Source organism: Chrysoperla carnea, chromosome 2, assembly GCF_905475395.1.
Source record: "Chrysoperla carnea chromosome 2, inChrCarn1.1, whole genome shotgun sequence".
Lineage (NCBI taxonomy): Eukaryota > Metazoa > Arthropoda > Insecta > Neuroptera > Chrysopidae > Chrysoperla > Chrysoperla carnea.
Genome location: NC_058338.1, coordinates 21,647,299 through 21,668,948, shown reverse-complemented (window position 1 = coordinate 21,668,948; position 21,650 = coordinate 21,647,299). Strand labels below are relative to the sequence as shown.

General features: G+C 28.5%; 1 protein-coding gene across 1 annotated transcript in view; it reads left to right on the top strand.

Annotated features, from left to right (window-relative positions):
* Positions 1-21,650, top strand: part of LOC123291838 (myosin-VIIa) — a 93,421-nt gene that overhangs the window by 34,247 nt on the left and 37,524 nt on the right. The window contains exon 3 of the mRNA XM_044872266.1: positions 20,467-20,529. Coding sequence (XP_044728201.1) covers positions 20,467-20,529 — 63 coding nt within the window. The remainder of the gene's footprint in view (positions 1-20,466; positions 20,530-21,650) is intronic.

The window sequence follows — 21,650 nt, the reverse complement described above, 5'->3', positions numbered from 1 at the left end:
AATCATATGTCTACAAAGATCATGGTATTTATTACACAAATAGAATTATTATCTATGTAAACAGGCATTCATCATTTTACATAAATATAATTAATGTAAAATTATTAATCAATATTTAATAGCAACAATATGTATACTGTTGATTTATTTAAAATAAAACAATCTAATCTTAAGACAAGTGAAATTTACAAAATTAAAAAAACACCCGACAAATTTTTCGGGTACAGAACCCTAAACCGCTCTAAAGATATCTTAGAACACTCTCTATTAAATTAAAATTTCCCTTAAAAAATTCTACAAGCTGAACCGATTTTGGAGATTATCACCTATTTTTTAGTTGTTGCAAGTACGAAAGTTGGTTCAAGTAAGAACACTTTCCTTTAAAAAATTCGGTTCATTCGTTTAAGCACTACGATGCTACAGACAGACAGACGCACACACATATCGATCAAACTTATAACTTATAACTCTTTTTTGGTTCGGGGGTTAATAAAAATAATTCAAGCACTGTCTTTTAATTTAATTCTCTGTTTTGACTTCATGTATTTCTTATGATACATTCCTCCAAAATTTCTCTTGATCAATCTATGAGGGTAATTTTAAACGTAAATGTTAAACAAGTGAAAACAAACAATTGACTGAGTTAATTGTTGAAATACCATGCATAGTCAGTGTTGATTTCTTTATCACATTACACATACAAACATGTGACACATACATAAACTGATAATCAAGTATAGTACATATTATAAAATTTCCGCCTAATTGGCGCCCTCACGGGTAAACAGTGATGTTTACGAAAAAATGTTTCAAACAAAAGTTGTTTAATTTTTGATAAGGAATTTTTTACATTTAAACTTTTGTTCTATCTCTAACGGTTTACAAGATGGGTCCTACGGACCCAAGACCCAATTGACCTATGATGCTCATTTACGAACTTGACCTCACTTTTTACGTCCTGAGTACGCTGTAAAAATTTCAGCTCGATATCTTTTTTCGTTTTTGAGTTATCGTGTCCACAGACGGGCGGACAACCGGAAATGGACTAATTAGGTGATTTTATAAACACCTATGACAAAATTTTTTTCCTAGCATCATTATTTTTAAGCGTTACAAACTTGGGACTAAACTTAATATACTATGTATATTTCATATATACATGGTATAAAAATTTATGGATTTAAGTATAAAAGCTTTAAAAAAACAAATATTTTACTGAGATGAGGGCATCAAGTAGTTAAGATTTGCCATTTAGTGAGTATTATTTACAACTATTCTACATAAGTTCACATATTATTACACACATAAGTACCTATTTAATCGAGTTACTGAATGATACTTCACTATTTTAAACATATACTCAATGTCACAAAAAATGCTCGTTTTAAAACATTCTAAGTGTTACTATTATAACATAACATATGATGCGTACGCTTAGAATGTTTTAACTGTGGCACTTTTTCTGACAGTGAGTGTACATACTTGTATATTTTTACCCTTTTTTTATTTTATTTGAATGCTGAATGTGGAGTTAAAAGTACAGGGTACTAACAGAAAACTTAGAAATGTCCTTGATTGAAACCTAGACAAGTATACGTAAATATTTGCTTTTTCTTTCAAGCAGGCTAGTAAAAAGTACTACTTAATGAATCTCAAAAATTATTCAATTGCTGAAATTAGACATGTAAATTCTTCTAAAGATTCTAAATTTAACTTCAATATTTATACCATGTATATATGAAATATACATAGTACATTAAGTTTAGTCCCAAGTTTGTAACGCTTAAAAATAATGATGCTAGGAAAAAAATTTTGTCATATGTGTTCATTAAATCACCTAATTAGTCCATTTCCGGTTGTCCGCCCGTCTGTGGACACGATAACTCAAAAACGAAAAAAGATATCGAGCTGAAATTTTTACAGCGTATTCAGGACGTAAAAAGTGTGTTCAAGTTCGTAAATGAGCATCATAGGTCAATTGGGTCTTGGGTCCGTAGGACCCATCTTGTAAACCGTTAGAGATAGAACAAAAGTTTAAATGTAAAAAATGTTCTTTATCAAAAATTAAACAACTTTTGTTTGAAACATTTTTTCGTAAACATCACTGTTTACCCGTGAGGGCGCCAATTAGGCGGAAATTTTATAATATGTACTATAATTGATTATCAGTTTATGTATGTGTCACATGTTTGTATGTGTAATGTGATAAAGAAATCAACACTGACTATGCATGGTATTTCAACAATTAACTCAGTCAATTGTTTTTTTTCACTTGTTTAATATGTTATTAGTACAGAAACATTGATCTTGGTTCGAATCGATGCCCCGTAATATAAATAGTTCATATGCATCGGATATGGATGGATTCAATGTTCTATGCAAATATATCAGACATTATTAATCGGTTTTGTGTAAATATTTACACAGTACATATCATTGGAATAATTACCATAAATACAGTTATATTTATTTTCGTTTTAAACGAACTACTACAGAATTATAGAATTTTCATTTAATTTACTGGTTGTACATAAAGTTAAAATACTCGAATATTGAACAAAAAAACAAACGTAAATTTAGTGGTAAGGAACACATAACTTATAACCTTTTTAAGCTTGATGCGCTACCTTACTTTATTGTTTATTAGGTAGGTTAGGTTAGGTTGTATTGGCTGTCCACGAAGGACACACTTAGGCTATAGAGCCCATTGTGATACCATCCATATATGTGTTTTACCACCTTTCCGCTGATAATAGTTCATTTATCCATTACTCAATTATTTTGAGAGGCTGAGTGCACCTCCTTCATGCAAAAACCATATACTACACCAGCCCATCACAACTATTAATTAAATTAATTTTGTTGCTACGGCGGGAATCGAAGCCTCTACCGTAAGCATACCGCGGACGGAATTGGTTACGCCTAAACCAACTGAGCTAATAGAGCGACTATTTAAGAGGTACCTTGTGACTTAAAATCAAATATAGTTGTTAGTTTTGTTTTCACGAATAAAGTTTTTCTAATTGCATGTTGCAATTAGCTTATTACCCTGAAATTAGGACCGCATATAGGGAAGATATTTGATTGGAAATTTAAACTTTATAGCCTTAAAATCTGGATATATTGAAAGAAGAATGGACGACAAACTTGGTTCATCATATTTGGTTGAAGCCTTGGGAAGGTCTCTGAACTTAATTTATAAGTTTTGTGTAAGGCTTTTGATTGATTGCTCAAGGCTTGGTTTATTAGATTTAATCAAGGCTTGGACAAGAACAAGCAAACCAAGGCTTGGGAATGAACTGGACTTACCCAATACTGATCCAATCCCGATTCTATCGTGCACATAGCCATTTCCTACTTTGATAGCGATAAAAATTAAAATAAAATTAAAAAAATGGGATGACGATTATTTTATATGTCTTAAATGGCAGGCTGTAAAATTATGAATTCTAAACTTATGATATTTTATGTACAACCAATACGTTTTATTGATTTATAACTAAATAGTACCTACTTGTTTATAACTAATTTGATGGTAATTCAACAAGTTATTGATTTTAAACAATGCTTGTTACACATAATCATGCATGTTTAATAGTTATTTCTAAATATGTTGGCGAGTAAAAAATGTAAATCACGAGTAAAAAAAAGGTATGCTTTTTATTTATGTATGGTTTATAATATTGTAAACAACATTTCCGTTAAATATTATGTATCTGTACGAGCTAACACCCATAGTTATTTTTTTCTATCGCCAGGTAGAGTCTACGTAGCTTTTAAATCCTTCTGTATTTTGGTTTTCAAAACATGACTCGAAATGGCATGGCAAACTAATTTTTTTAATATTTAAACGAAATTGGGGTAAATAAATAGACCACGGAGGAAAGAATTAAGCTTGATGGACCTGATTTATTAAAGAATGGAAATTTCAGGAGAGATGCGTGCACCTTTTCTTCTGAAAGAAGAAGCCAACAAGCTTCATGTTCTTTTGTTAACGGACATTCTTTCAACTTCGCCATTAAGAAATGTGAAGTTAAAGATACCGAATTCTAATTTGTATTTTCAGATAAGAATCTTTTATATAACACATTTGTGTGACACAATACTTATGATAAAAATACATAACTCTTGAGAAATCAATACGCCCAGTAATAATAGTTTGTTTTATGTATTATATTGGTCTATAAAGACATTTTATAAGACATATTTAATGGGAAATTTATCTGATTTCGATAAACTGCTATTACAATAATTTCCATCCACACACAAATAACAATTACTTTTTATGTATGCATGCAACTTATATAGCATTTGTTTTAAATAAACTTGAATAAAAAAATAATTTTTTTTGCATGAAAATTGATATAATAATAACATGTACTAAGTACGTAGTCTAGCTCTTATTGTGCATATCAAGTTCAGTCACCTAAGACCTCAACAATAAAATGAATCTTGGAAATGACAATAATAAATTTTAATATTTATAAATATTTATTTTATAATCACATGATAAATTATACAATGATTTGATAAATGTTGGATGAATTTGAAGTTTATAATGGAAATTGATTTTCGGAATATTTATTTTCATTCAAACTATTTTGAAAACAAATCATAGAAGCTCTAAATTCCGTTTTTATACCATGTATATATGAAATATATCAAGGTATGCTAACTTTAGTCTCAAGTTTGTAACGCTTTGAAATATTGATGTTCCGAACAAAATTTTGGTATAGGTGTTCATAAAATCCATTTTCGGTTTTCAAAAACGAAAAAGATATAAAGCTGAAAAAAAAATATTTTAAATAAAAAATATTAACTTTTTCTGATTTAACGCGTTCTTTTGTCTCTAGAAAGTAACGAAAACGCATTGGTTTTTTAGCCGACCGTGAAGAACCAAGTAGAATTCAAGGTACCTATGACATTCCTCCCTTTAATTCGAACGATTTTTGCTTGAACCTTATTTGTGACTTATACCTGGAAAGAAATGTCTCAACAAAGAGTAGCTAATAGCTTCTGGGATATACTGTTTAGGTACAAATTTTTATCTTTTTATTTTCGAATAAAATTATAATGAATTTTGAGCTAGTGAATAACAAGTTCGATAATCTCATACGAACCCAACCACAAAAGAGACACCCAGCTTTATAATACTTAAAAAGTATAATACTTAAAAAGGGTTAGGTAGCAATTTATTATCACATGTAAAGAAGTATTGATTTTTTTGTTATAAAAACTTGCTAACAAACATTTAAACCAGAAAATGACAATTCCTAGTAATCCCGAAGGCGTAAAATGTCAGACAAAAATAGGTCATAATACGATTTACATCACATGTTTAAAACATAAAAGCAACGTTTAAAGTAAATATAAAATGTTTTTTATACATTATGATGAAAAATATGATATAAAAATCATCATAAATTTTCTAGCTCATTTCAATAATTTTTCAATGTTTATAAACGCTTTTGTGTGTAATAGCTGTTAGGGATTTTGTAAATTTTACTTCTTAGATTAAATGATATCGGGATCACACAATTTTAAATAATATTCTACATTCGTAATTTTTTTCCAATACTTTCACATTGCTTCAAACAAAAATGCTTGAAAAACTAATAATTAGAAAAAATAATTTTTGTTGAAATAGAGTACAGGAAAAAAAAACAAATAAAATTGCTAACGGGTGCAGACGTCGCGAACAAAATATCAAAAAACTTGTATGCTTTCATTTCTTTTGCATGTGATTCAAACATCATATATTAATGTTCAAATCATTATGAATTTTACTTTTGTGTTTAGAACAAACAAATTCTATAATATCCATCCTGAATTACATTAAAACAGTGGTTTCTAACTTTCTACCTGAATATGATAATATATTAGAATCCGATGTTTTTCCGATTAGACTGTTTTTATAGCCAAACAATATGCATATGCACAAATACTTATGAGGGGGACTTAGCTTTTGGCCCAAAGCGAGCTTGAAAAGAAATTTTTTTACCTAAAGTGGAAAAAATCAGCAATTTTTGCCTTGAAAATTTTATAAATCCAGCAGCATTTTGGCAAACAGCCAACCACATCAATAATTACTCAAGGTTCTAGGGGAGATGAAAGGAACAACTGCTCTAAACTTACCTCGCCTTCAGTTGGGGGTCAATATCTCATATACTCTATTTCCTCCACCTTAATCTGACAAAAATTTGAGTATCTCCGATTTGATTTAATTCTTCATAAAATTATTTAATAATTATTAAATTAACCACTTCTGACTTAATTTGGGAAGGCACAAAAAGCTGTCGATAGGCTCGGTTTCCAAAAATCACCCTGTAAGCTTATATACTCGACATTTACCTAGACACCAGAATCATTCAAAAACACAAAAGTTGGATAAAAACATTTAGGAGTATCAGTCGTTAATCTTAACTGCAACAGTTTATATAGTTTTAATCTAATACAAGTTTCTTAATCTAATTTGAATTTATTTTCTTTTGTATGCTGAGATACAAAAAAAAAAAAAAAACATTTGGATGTTCCGGTAAATAATTTAGCTAGAACGTGGACCGCAGGTTAAGAAACACTGTATTAGAACTGTTATAAATATAACTTATATAATACCTCTATAATTACACGTCAGCAATTTGATAAAGTTTGTTCAAGTCCGTAGGCGAAAATTGTAAACATTTTATGGTCGTTTATATCGTTTTTTAAAATCATTTAAATGTGTTTCACACCTTTCATCCATCTTGTTAGTGTAATAAATACAGGTTTTAGAATTGTTTTTAAATCTAGAATCTTCAGTTTGTTTAGAACCAATTTAAATGACGATTATACTCACCTGAAACTTGTAACTTTTTTTGTAAATCTTTATTCTATTAAAACAAGTGAAAACAAACAATTGACTGAGTTAATTCTTGAAATACCATGTATAGACATTGTTGATTGCTCTGTCATATTACACATACATACATGCCACACATATGTAACTGATATTCCCATATAATATATACTATACAATTTTCTATATAACATTTTTTACGCTTTAACTATTGTTCTATCTCTAACGGTTTACAACATGGGTCCTACGGACTCAAGCCCCAATTGACCTATGCTGCTCATTTACGAACTCGACCTCACTTTTTACGTCCTCATCACGCTATAAAATTTTCAGCATGATATCTCTTTTCGTTTTTGAGTAATCGTGATGACAGACGGACAGACAACTGACAGACAGGCAGACAAACAATCGGAAATGGACTAATTAGGTGTTTTTATGAACACTTATACCAAAATTTTGTTCATAGTATTAATATTTTTAAGCGTTACAAACTTGGGACTAAACTTAGTATACCTTGGTATATTTCATATACATGGTATAAAAATATTATTGTTTAACCAAAATGTGTACTTATATAATGAGATTTCTTGACACAGATTCCGTTTGTTTGACAATGAAATGGTTGTTTTTTTTGCCAAAAACGTGTCTTATCTTATGACAGTTTGTAAATAAGACAGTTTTTAAAATTTTTACTTTACGCATCAAAGTGATGATAATGATTACAAAAGAATTTATTGTCATATTGATCCCGATAAGAAATCTATTTCCTTTGAAAATTATTCATGTGATAATAAAAAATGTTTAAATTGCAAACCAAAAATTATGTAAATTGCAATCAAAATTTACTTTGTTAAATCTCAAATGTTTTTTTTAAATAGACTTAGTTCTCAAAAAAATCTCAAGCTAATGAAATGGAATTATCTGTCTGAATGTGCATTAATCTCTCGAAAATTGTTAATTCGATATCGATTGACCTTTCACTGAACCTTCCTCAGTATTTTCTTGGCCCTATTTTAGACTTTTTTTAATCGTTTTTTGAGGAGATGGATTTATAAACGAAAAAAAATAATTAGACAACGTGTCTCAGACCACCCATTTAAAGGTGGAAAAGAGGTTATTTCAAAAAGTTTAAACATTTTTCCCTCATATTTTAAATGGAGTGTGTTTATCGAATGTTGATATTTTCCACTTTCTGCTTCAAAATTCTGAAGAATGTGTCGGCTAAATTATTAAAACAGGTATTCGATTGAGTTTTTTCATTTGATTTTTCGATAGGATTTCTTTACTCTTAACGTTAATGGATATTTTAGGTTTGGCTACTATTCTTAATACACTCTGTACAAGCTCATTTAGTAGCAAAAATATATAGCCATGTTTTTTTAAATGTAGAATGATAGACAAAAAAATGTATATAAGATAATTCCTTTGTAAATGTTTGTAAAAATTAATCACGAAGCATTTCTTTTATGTAGATAAAAAATGTTTTCTTTTATAATTTAAACTGTTGGCGTTTTAAATAAAGAAACGCATTCTATTGTCCCCACTAATATTAAAATATTTAAAGGTTTAAACAACAAAAAATTCAATTGCTCTTAAGTTGATTTGTCTTTTTCTTTACGAACAGTTTTGATGAGATAAAAGTTCTTTTCGTTTATTTAATTACAAAAAACTGTGTTTGTGATGATGAACTTTAATGATTTTTCTAATTTTTTTATTGTTGTTATTTTTGTTTGAACTAGTTTTCTTTACAACGCAGAATGCAAAATCCCACAGCCCACAGTCATGAACCTTTCATTGGTTCATTGTTATGAACCTTTTAAGAGATTTGCTTTGATACATTTTGCGTAGGGAATTGAACTTACACCCATATAAATAATCGAAAATTACTTTGAAGGAATTCTTACACGCATTACTTAACGAATGTACTCTGTCATATCTATGGGGGATGCCTATGTCAAGATGTAAATTAAACACATGGTATACAGAATTTTATAGTACTTATGTTTGTTATATTTCCCATTTTAAGATAATTTTTTGTTCCCAAATTTGACCGCGTTGATTTAGCTGACTTATGACTATCTGTAGGTATAAGATTAATATTTCCCAATTAATAATCTCAATTATATCTAAAAACAAAATAACAACAGCAGACATTTATAATTATTGATGTTAGAAACACCACACCTCCCTCTTATAAACATTTACAATCAAAATACCTTCCTTTTCCTAAAATATATTTTCATCTTTACTGTGTATAAATTTATAAATATTTTGTTTGCAATTTTAACATGATTGTGTACAGAAAAACAAAGACTCAAAAACAACAACAATGCTTTGTTCAGCATTATTTGAGTTGACGTTGTACGTTCTTTTTACTTTCCGGTAAAAAGAAGAAGAGTTGTACTTTTTTCCCCTGTTAAACGTGTAGTGTAGGTACTTTGTATGTATTATTGTTATGGTTGTTGAAAATAATATTGTAGTGGGGAGATTATGATTTTCCTATTTGTAACAGACTATTTAACAAAAATGGTATAAGTACAGGAAAACAATGAGGACACACAGGCTTGTATGTATTAAAATTCGTAGCGCAGAAACTACGTTAGATAAGTGAATTCGCTCAGAGATAGAAAAATAAACATTTTTCTTAAAATCGAATATTATTTATTTCGAAAACTAAGCGTCTAGAGAAAAAAATTACAAAAGTACTTTTTTGCTTAAAACTGATAAAAAATACAAAAATATTTTTTATTTTGATAAAATTCAATATTTTGTACTTTGAGCACCCGCCCATCCCTTGTTTATATTTCGATGAACATTTGAAGAAATTTTTTCAAAACTCCATCATCAGTGAAAAAGCAATAGCTCAATTTCCTCCTCCACGGAAAGTGCTTAGAATTCGAAATGCTAACAAGTTATAACCGACGTTCGTAAGCATAACGTATAAAGACTTGTCTATTTGCAAACAACAACTTCAAGTTGTTGTTTAATTGATCCTAGTTACATACAAATAGGATCCAATAAAAACGGGCGAAATGGAAAAACGCCGATTTTATGTATCTGTACCCTCTCTAGCGGTCGCAATTTAAGTCCGATTTGAATAAAATTTGGTATCAGAAGAGTTATATTTAGGTATTATAGGTATTTGTTTGGTCAAGCACGTTAATGAGAAAAATCGACAGATAAACAACGGATAGGTGAGAGTATGCGTAAAGTACAAAATTTTGATTTTTTCAAAATAAAAAACATTTTTGTAAAATTTGGTCAGTTTTAAGCAAAAAAGTACTCTTGTGATTTTTGGTTCTAGACGATTAGTTTTCGAAATTCTTAGAAAACTAAAAATGCAATATTCGATTTTAAGAAAAATGTGTTATTTTTTTTCAATCTCTAAGGGAATTCGCTTACCTAACACAGATCCTGCGCTACGTTTATTTCCGAAATAAAAATTTTGCATTGATTGTACTATACGTAAGTATATTACGTTACGCAAAAATTTCGGGTAAATATTTGAATGAAGTCAAGATTTTTAACGCCGCGTAAGCGAATAGTATAAATAAATAAAAATTGTTTCAGAATACAAACACCTCCATTCAGTCGTGAAGTCATGTCTTCAAATATCAATCACACCACCATCCATGTGTAATTTAATATTCTTAGGACTGAAAATATTAAAATTTCTTCTGACTATAATTTTGAAAAGTAATCAAATTGTGATGAGATCATTGAATGTTGTATATTTTTATTAAAACATTGTAGAAATGAAGTAATGCAAGTTACATTTAATAATACTGTTTAGAGCATGCATGGGCAAATGTGGCTTAGAGAAGACACTCATACTTCTGTATCTAAAAAACTAGTAAGTCAGCGACAACCTAACCAGTGACAATCAAAAATACGAGTAAGACAGAGTGACAACATTTTTTTTCTACCTATCTCATTAATACAATGGAAACTGAGATAGGTAGACGAGTCGTGTATCCGTCTCGCTTCCTTCTCTATGAGCAATGAGGTCTTGGATAAGGGGACATACAATAAAGTTTATGGCACCCAATAAAGTTATGACAATGGTAGCTTTGACTTAAAATAACTCGCCCATGCTTGGTTTACAGAACTTAGAGTCGGTTTAAATGTATTAAATGCCAAAAACAGATGTGTTTTTTGTATATATAGATTTGAATATAATAATAAACTATATGTTTATTTAATTATAATTATTTAGATTATATTTATTATTATTATTATTGTGATTCAAGTGGGGTTTATATAATTATTCAGTGGCGTAACCAAATTTATTAAGTCTATATATATATAAATATATATAAGAATGGAAGCTGAATGATCGATCAACGCACAGCTGAAACCGCTGGGTCTAGAAGCGGTATGATATGAATGCATCGTGAAACGGGTGAATAGAGTTTGAGATATCGCAATTTTTGGTTCGATTTTAGTCTGTATCTCAAAAACTAAACGACCAGCAAACAAATGCACCCGATTTTTGTACTTTTTGGGTCAAAATTACCTTATATACTGAGTTTTATCGAAATTGGAGATAAAAATTTTTTTCAATTTTTTGCAATTTTTTTAAGGGGTACCCCTTTGAAAAAATCGAGAAAATCGGAAAAAAAAAATTTGTTTTGGAATTTGATGAAACTTGGTGGATGGGGTAATTTTGATCCAAAAAGTATAAAAATCAGGTTAGTTTAATGATTGGATGCAGAGTTTCTGAGATATCGCAAAATTTGGATCGATTTTAGTCTGTATCTCAAAAACTAAACGAGCAACCAACAAATGCACCTGATTTTTGTAATTTTTGGGTCAAAATTACCTTATATACTGAGTTTTATCGAAATTGGAGATAAAAAAAATTTTTCGATTTTTTGCAATTTTTTTAAGGGGTACCCCTTTGAAAAAATCGAGAAAATCGGGAAAAAAATTTTGTTTTGGAATTTGATGAAACTTGCTGGATGGGGTAATTTTGATCCAAAAAGTATAAAAATCATGTTAATTTAATGATTGGATGCAGAGTTTCTGAGATATCGCAATATTTTGATCGATTTTAGCCAATATCTCAAAAACTAAACGACCAGCCAACAAATGCACCCGATTTTTGTAATTTTTGGGTCAAAATTACCTTATATACTGAGGTTTATCGAAATTGGAGATAAAAGAAATTTTTCGATTTTTTGCAATTTTTTTAAGGCGTACCCCTTTGAAAAAATCGAGAAAATCGGGAAAAAAATTTTGTTTTGGAATTTGATGAAACTTGGTGGATGGGGCAAGTTTGATCCAAAAAGTATACGAATCAGGTTAATTTAATGATTGCATGCATAGTTGCTTTAAAAAAAAATCCATTTTTTGAGAAATAGTACTATTTATAGAAATTGCTCTGCTTGTGGTAAAAAGATAAAAACTATATCACATAACCGCTATTTATTTCCTTTGAAAGCAAAACACATTCTACTAATAATGTATAAAAAACTCATATGATTTAGTAAGTGTGTTTATTTGTGTTTTTAAAGCGAGAAAAAAAATCAGTATATGTGATTATAATAAAATGACATTACTAAGCATATTCCTACAAAATTGTTCTTATATGTATATGAAATATTTTTATAATTAATATTTTACAGCTATTATACAGAAGTTATGTAATTTTACATGAAAGGAAATGTTTTAATGATATAAGAAAATAAATAAATATATGTGGGTCAATTTCTCACAATCTTAAACTAGAAAAAAATTCAATTTTCCTGTTTTATTTTTAGTAATAAAACTTAGTTTTAGTTAAAATTAGAATGCAATAAAAAATTTCCGTGGCCCCGTGAACGACAATTTAGTATTTTCGATAATTTTCCAAAATAAAAATTTTCTAGGCGCGCCAAAGACATTTGCGAAGATTCTAAAGTATGGTAGTTAATAAAATCAATCACTAATACACACATTCTGTTGTCTACAAAGTACAAATTATTAAATTATTTCTATTTAAATGGATAATATACTAGGTTGGATGTGTTGTCTCAATTTTGTTCAAATTATAAAATATCATGTTTATAAAACATTAAATAGTTAGAAGTTATAAAAATATTAATATCTTAATTAAAAACATTTTTTTAATAGTTTTTTTTATATAATTAGTTTTCATTATATTAAAATAAAAGAATTAATATTGAAAAAAAAGTTTGTTTATATAATCTGATAAATTGATAATTACCTACATTACATAAATTCCACATCTGATAAATTGATAAATACATTACAATAAAATAATTTGTATTACTCTACTATTAAACTGCGATTTTTTAAATATAGTGTTTTTACAGGATAAAATACTTTCTAATTTCTATGAATTTATGAAACTTGAGTATGAATATAAGTTTTGAGCAAGAGTATTATAAATAAAAATTACATATTATACTATAATTTAGCTTAACGATATAAAAACGTCGGAAAAGCGGGAAAATGAAAGTTATAACCTTAACTATTAGACCAAATATATCTAAGATGCTCACATTGACATAGGTATGCACTGCAGTTTCCCTATAAAATTACCTGAAAAAGGCAGCACAAAATTATCCATTTTGTGCTGCATTGTCCAAAAACAATCTGAATAGTTATTTACGAAAATCTTTATCTTAAAAGCAACAGTATTTATATGGTATGTTGATCTTATTTTTCCAATAATCTCGAAATCAAAATTATTTGGCACATCTTTGAACTATGGCCATCAAACATTCCTTTAAAGAAAATGGCTCTATGATACATAACGGTTCGCCAATTCTGCCCTAGGTATAGATCACCAAGATAAGATACTGTTGATTTTTCTTACAACAGATTTTTTTTTGTGCAAAAATAAATATGGATATGTGTCATTAATTTTGTCTGAAATTTTTTTTATGTGTTCCATAAAAACACGTATTTTATTAAAAGAAAACTTTACTATATTGAAAAATCTAATTTAGTTTTTTTTTTTTTTTTTTATTATCTCTATATTTTATAAATGCGAAAGTAAGCATGTTTGTTTGTTTGTTTATTACGCTTTCAAAGCTAAAACTAGCGAATGGTTTTTAATGAAACTGTACAGCAATATAGCTCATACTTCAGAATAACACATACATGAGATATAATTTATAAAGATATATTAATAAAAAAAAAATAAAAAGTAAAAAAAATTTATTTAATTTGACATTACCATAAATTACAGATTTCTGTAAAAGTAGTCATTTGACATTACCATGAATTACAGATTTCTGTAAAAATAGTCAATATAAAATATTTTACGGCCATATTTCCTGATATACTCAAAGAATAATTACGACTATTATACATTTAAAAAAATAGAAAACCATACATATATTTTACCTGTGTAAAAAATCCTTACCATTGTTTCGAGTGTTATAGAAAAGGGATAAGCGAGAGCAATCTTTATCAATCTTTACTTTTAAACCCAGCGAAGCGGGTGGGTATCACTGTAATATATAATACATTTTCTTTTCTTATGGTTAAAAGGTGAAAACTGTTATTGATAAAAAGAAACTGGATAATATAATTAAAATCATTTGTTTCTATGTTGGAGTACAGTATCTACAATGAATTTAATTACTAGTGTATATATATGTAATTAACGTGTTAAGACTCTTTTTATTATTATATCATGCCAATAAAAAGGTATAAATTAATTAATTATAAACACAACTAATGCTTTTAATGAATTTTGTATTAGTAGTGTCTAGCCTGTTAATGATAGGTATATAAAATTTTCTATAAATTCTTTCTACATTCTACAGAATGATCCATATAGAATCAAGAAGATAATTTATTTGTATTCATTTTTTTTATAGACAGAATAGAATCTCCGAATCTTCGATAATCCGAAACGTCTAGTAATCCAAACACTTTTCGTCCGCGATTTCCACACCGCTTCTTACTTCAGTAAGAGTACAAAGACTTTAAAAACAAAGACTATCACGTTATAGCCCTCGCTTATCCTCCCTTTTGTTCACAATTTTATGGATTTTAATTTTTTTTTTAAATGAAATTTTGCCCATAATACTTTCTATATTCGATTTTTATACTTTTTGGACCAAAAACAACCCATCTACCATCCAATCGGGTGTGTTTGATGACTGGTCGAATAGTTTTTGAGATACGGGCTAAAATCGATCCAAATATTGCGATATCTCAGAAACTCTGCATTCAATCATTTAATTACCCTGATTTTTATACTTTTTGGAACTTAGTTAGATGCATTGCTTAACGCTTGTACTATGTCATACTGGTGATATTTACATGCCTTGATGTAAATCGAACATTCTGTATAGTATGACTTGAAAACATATTCACCATTTTCAATAACAGGAGACCTAGTAATAAACAAAAGAACCAATGTTGGAAAATTGCAATAGCACCATTCATAATTTTCCCATACTATTCTTTGAAGTGAAACAAAACGCTCTGATATTTTTTCGTTACAAATATATGCTGGTGGTGACATAAATTGTTTTTCTCATATAATAAATGTTGATAGTTGACATTTTCACAAAATTGTATTTTCCACAAAAAAAACACATAGGTACTACGTGATGGCAACGGTATTGACTATATTATTATATGAATAGAAAAAAAAAAGCTAGTTTAACCTAACCCCACATAGATAGTTAATGTGGTGTATATACAAAAGAGCTTTTGACTCTTTTTCAGTGGCATTTACATATTTCTAAAACACCACATGTCTGTGGGATATTCTATTTATTTATAGGAATGATTTTTCTTGGAGGTATCTTATAAAAATAATTCGATAAAGTAAATCATAATTTACAAATTCTAAAAAGATTGCAAATTTGTAGATCATAAGCCCATAATAAAATCCCTGGCATTCTATGATTACTTTTAGGATCCTTTTATCGAATTGATTAAAGCAAATAAATAATTCGTGGCTATTATTTAATATCGAGTTATTCCATTTTAATATTTTTTTCATTTAGTCCGCAGCACAGCACCCTTTGTGTTAAATGATTTTTAATTCATACTTGAAACTTTGCGCAAGGCTTAGTTTTGGCTAGCCTATCATACTTTCTACGACTTTTTTTTCGAAAGTGCTTTTCTTTGAGAATTTGTCGGACACTATGGCTACTTGATAACATTAATAATAATTATTAAACAAGTAAATATTTTATCCGACAAATATACTGCACCGATGAGCTTGTTCTCACTTTGAATAAGTGGGACTTTGTTTTTAAGTATTTTTGTTTTTCATTACATACATAGCTCACTTTTGGTGAATTATTTAATAATTTTTAATGTTATCAAGTGATCATAGTGTCCGATAAATTCCCTACTGCGTATCAGACTGACAGCTTAAAGATGACTTCATCATGATCATTTGAAAACGTAGCACTTTCGGGAAAAATTTTAGAAAGAACATCATTTAACAAAAAAAATTTTCATTAATGCCTGGGGAATAAAAACGTCGCCCCATTGGCACATGGAATCGATTTTCAAATTATATACTTAACTCGAAAACTTCGTTCGATTGTACGATCTTTGTTTTAATACTTAGAGAGAACACGCTGTTTAACTGACACCAAAGTTCTGTTAGTAGTAGCTTCTTGTTTGAAATTAAGAACAAAACATTGCTACTACATCTATAAAATTTTATATGTCTATAGAACGAAAAATACTAAAACTCTACAAAATATATAAGATGTCATTTAAAAAAAGTTGTGTACTTCTAAAATTTGTATCCTAGAAATTTAACAGAATATTTGAAAAGTGTCAGCAAAAAGGAACATGATCTTAAACAATAATCTGTTATCGTTTGACTGTCAATCTTAAAATAAAAAAAGTTATTAGATCGTTTTCTTGGATGAAACTTTAAAAATCATATTCCCCTTAGATCGGTCTATAAATTATTAGCCAATGGTTTCTACTAGCCAATATATCTTTTATTTTCCTCTACCAATGGAGGTGGCTACTGTTAACTTACTTTAGTCATCAATGTTACTATTTTTGACAAACAGTGGGTTCGAATATCGAACGATGTCAGGAGTATCGTTTAGAATATCGATCGATGTTAAAAATACTAAAACAACATCTTAATAAGTAATATTACTCAAATAAGACAAAGAATAAAAACTCTCTACCTTTTGTAAAGTAAATCAACCTTTATAGATGACAGATTGGATTAATATTATCAGTCATATTATAATGGTTATAAAATTTTACGCAGCTATTTAACTTGTCAATAAATATTACCGTAACCGTATTCTCACCATGCCTTTTTCTTTCTATAAAACAGTTTCGATACTTATAATGTGATATAAAGCATCATGTCAATTTTGATTTTAAACTTAATAAATAGAGAGAAATTTGTAAGATTATGAATGGTTCACACACCTTGGAAAACTTTTATACTTTTTGTAACAATTACCCTGCAGGATACTAAAAGCTTTTTCTAATGGATCTACTAAAAAACATGTTTTATTGTTATTGATTTTGTATTATTGCTAGAAACAAATCAGTAAACGATAAGATGGTATTTATTGTTTGAAAGCAGTGCGATCACGGTAGCTTTATTCGATGGCATATTCAATGCAAAACAAATCAATATAAGTGTTTTGCTTTGCCTTTTTTTTTCGTAAAACGTAGCAAGGAATTTGTCGGACACTATGGCCACTTGATAACATTAATAATAATTATTAAACAATTTTTTCGACAAAAATACTGCTATATCAAATACTACTATTCAATGTAAATCAATAATCCATTATAAAACAGTAAAAAATGGAGGATATGTTACTGTTTAATTTTTTTTTAAAGTTTCTTATTTTTAAATGAGTTTGAACACATTTCTATACTAGAAAATTTCTAATTTATGATACTAGCTCGACCCGTATGGAAATCTTTTTGATAGTCCACCTTATATACAATTATTTGTATGATTCCATTACTCCAGGTTAACCAGTTTAAATAAAATGATTTTGATGTTATTGTAATAGTAAAAATAAAATACTTACACGAAAGTAGTCATGATTCATCCCCTAAAAATAGTTAGGTACTATTGGTATGCAAAAAAATTCACGCAAAGAGGAATAAAAATATAAAATTTTGAAATGCGTGTAGCATGTAGTTAGTTTCTATAATTTTATATACTTCGTAGTGAATTTTTCCGAATACAGGATGCTCAAAGAATACATTCAAATGCAAATGGTCACTTTTCCAAATTTTAAAAAATCACTTTTTTTTATGGATTTGTATGTGTAGTTGGATTGGTATGGAATCATTTATCTAATTTTTATAAGAAACTTTAAAAAGTTGACTTTCCAATTATTACAAATTAGAAATATAGGTACCATGTAGATTACAATGTAAAATAGGTACTTAACCGACCAATACAAACTGAAGAAACATATAATATTAGAATTTGGAAGATAAATTATAGAATACTTTACTGGACGTAGTAAACAGAAGCTATATATCTGTTTGAATGACTAGCTGAACTACCCTTTATATAATAAATGGCATTGCCAAAATGTAACCATGTAACAATAGATATTTATACCCTCCATAACATTTGTGATATTAATCAGAATATGAGTGCATAGTTGTATATTATGAGTGAGTCATTGGGGAATACGAACGACCAACAAGAACGTGTCAACAGTATCATTATTTTAAAATCAATATTTTAAATTTAAATTAAAGCAAGTGAAAATAAACAATTGATTTAGTTAATTGTTGAAATATTCTGTATAGACAGTGTTGAAAATCAGTGTTTTCGAAAATATTTTCTAGACATTTTGTTTGTTGTCTCATTGAAGCTACCTTCAAATTTACATCCTTATCTTGCGTGGTTAACATATTTAAAGTACAAGGTTGATGTACAACAGACAATATTAGTCCATTAAAATATTAATTTGACTAATAAAATTCAGTCATGCAAAACTATTACACATACTTTTGTCATCCGCCCTTTTTCTCTTGAATTAAATCATTTTATTAACATTCACTGAAAACAATTGCTTAATTAAAAACAAGATTTGATTCTTCTTCAAAGTCGAAAAAGCAAATGAAATTTTGTTCATTAAAATTTATGATGGATTGTAAAAGGAAAGAGATAAAGGAATGCGTTGAATTAGAAAGATGTTTTGTATAAAACACGATTTCGAAAATCGAAAACTCATATTTTTTAATATTTTATCTCTAATAAAGTAAAAGCACATTTTTTACTTTCCAGACATAAATATGATTAATTTTATGTCAGTGTTCTGAAGGAAAAAAAACCTTTTTACAGACAAAAAAATAAGTTTAAATAGTACATCGGAACGTGCTTCGCAATTGTAATAAGATAAATAATATTAACATATTTGAACAAGTATAATGGGTTTACATATTAAAGCGACTATAAATACTCAGTAAAAAGCAAATGGTGAATGGGTTGTTTTTATTTGTAATTTGCAATTCAGATCCGAACACAGAAGTGATAAGGAATTTTTTGTAAGCGCTATATAAGATATATTAAATTCTTAAGAAGTTTTCTTAAAAGAGTTAGTTTTAATTAAAAAAGTATCTGTGTAACTACACTCATTGTTCCATGTGTTATGAGACATGTAATAAGTCATAAACAGAAATTTAAGAAAGAAAATGCTGTTCAAAATATTTACTTAAATAGAGGATTAGAAATGAAAATAGGTTTATTTAAATAAATTAAGAACAACTTTGAGTCCTTTAATCCCGAAGGGGCGTAGGGCCTCGAGGCCTCATTATAATATACTACGAGTCTATTGACTGCTTTTTTAACCAAGTTAAAAAGAGAATTGAAGCGTAGTTATGAAACTTTTAGTTGAAACTCAAATAATGATTTTTCTGGTTATTAGTTAAGTAAATAACAGGTTATTTATAATAAATGAACCAAGAGACTCTAACTAATTAAAAATCGAATAGCTAATAGTCTATGAGGTAGCGTGCATTTTAAGTGTGTTGTTGGATATTTGTCATATAAATAGCCATAGCTTAAGAATAGGATCCACTTTCTTATCGAATTAGGACCCTGTGACTTAAGTAGGTAATACATAATAATTGTTGTAAACGTATAATACACGATACGTGTATCAACTTTAATACTAAAAAATGGTGACAATACTTCTGACAAACAACAATTGAATATAATACGATCCCACCATAAATTGTAATAATTTGAACTGGCGCTACCATGAAATTTAAGTACTTAAAACATTACACATTGTGCTCCATAGGTATAAATTGAAACACAGAAAAATTCAAAATAAAATTTCTTCCCTAGAATGGTGCGACTTGATTGAGAACATTTTATAGCTAAGTTTCCAAAAATCGATTTACAAGGAATAAATCGCATTTGTCGGGGGTTTTTTAAATTTTGTAAATTTCACTTGTTAGAAATGTATATATAGGTATATTATTCACGTTTTCATTAAAGCAAATGATACATCAAACTTGTTTTGATTGAAGGACTCACTCTGAATCCTTCATAGTGTGGCTAATTACACGCACAACAGTTTTATTTAATATACTTATTTACTTGTATTATTTAATTTTTTAGGTGTATTTCAATGTTAATATGTATTTATTGTCTATTGTTTTCCTTAACTAAAATATTACAGACGTATACGGGATCTATATTGGTGGCCGTTAACCCGTACAAAGATATTGATATTTATTCATCGGTAAGTAAAGAAATATTTATTTATTTATTATTTATTAATCTTATAAATTTGTATTTTTAAGTCATGGAAAATTTAAACCCACACGGTTAAGTAAAGGTGTAGCTTTAATACTCTTGAGAAATTTCAATAACCATTCTCCATCGAAATGATATTTTAACAAATTTAAAATATGGTTTGTGTTAATTAATTAAATTTTGTAATAGTTTGATATATTTACTTCAATGCCATTCATACTTCAGTATCTTGTGCTTGTCAGATGTTATTAAGTTTATTGAATTATAATGTACCTACATATAAACACAAACTATCATATCAAAGACATAAACTTGTGTTTTAGACATTGGTTATACTTAAAATAATAGTTATAAACTATGTAAATATTTATTGCTGCTGATATACCTACCAGGTTCGCTTACTCAATTTGTATTATTTTAGGATAGTTTGGCGACGTTAGGTTCGGTTTTAAGAAGGTATTTGGTTTAAAGTTCTTTGTTACAGAAAATGAAGTTAAATAGATTTAGTTGTAATTAAGCGAATGAAAAATATAAAATTATTCATTACTCAAAAGTTGAAAAGTTGAGCCTCCAAACAATTTTCTGGTTTCGAGCTTGTAAAATGAAAAGTTTTATTAAAATAAATGGAGAGGTGAAAAGACGAAGAGCTATTGCGTTCCATAAATGAAGGCAATATCGATATGAAAACTTTTTTTTGTTCTCTAAAATTATGTTAAATTGCCACCATGTCTTATGTTTTGAGAGATGAAAACCGTCTAAGTTTCATATGTGCTTAAAGTGATTAAATAAATGACGCCAATATTTCTTCTACTACAAACTTTAAACCATGGTACATAACATCATAACACTTTTGTGGTATATATGGTTCATAACATCACTATCGTGGTTCAAATTAAGTTTTCCTAGTACGTTTGTCTTTACAGGGAGTTTCTGGAATGCATGTAGTAAAAATATTCGATAGCGAAGTTTGTGCGTATAATTTTTTTATTCGCTCGGGCACCAGGTACTTAGTCGATTTTGTAGCGATATTCGTACTCAGCGACCCCTAAAACACCTGCATAACGAGTTTGAACAGATTATATAACGAATATCCCGAAAACTTCAGGA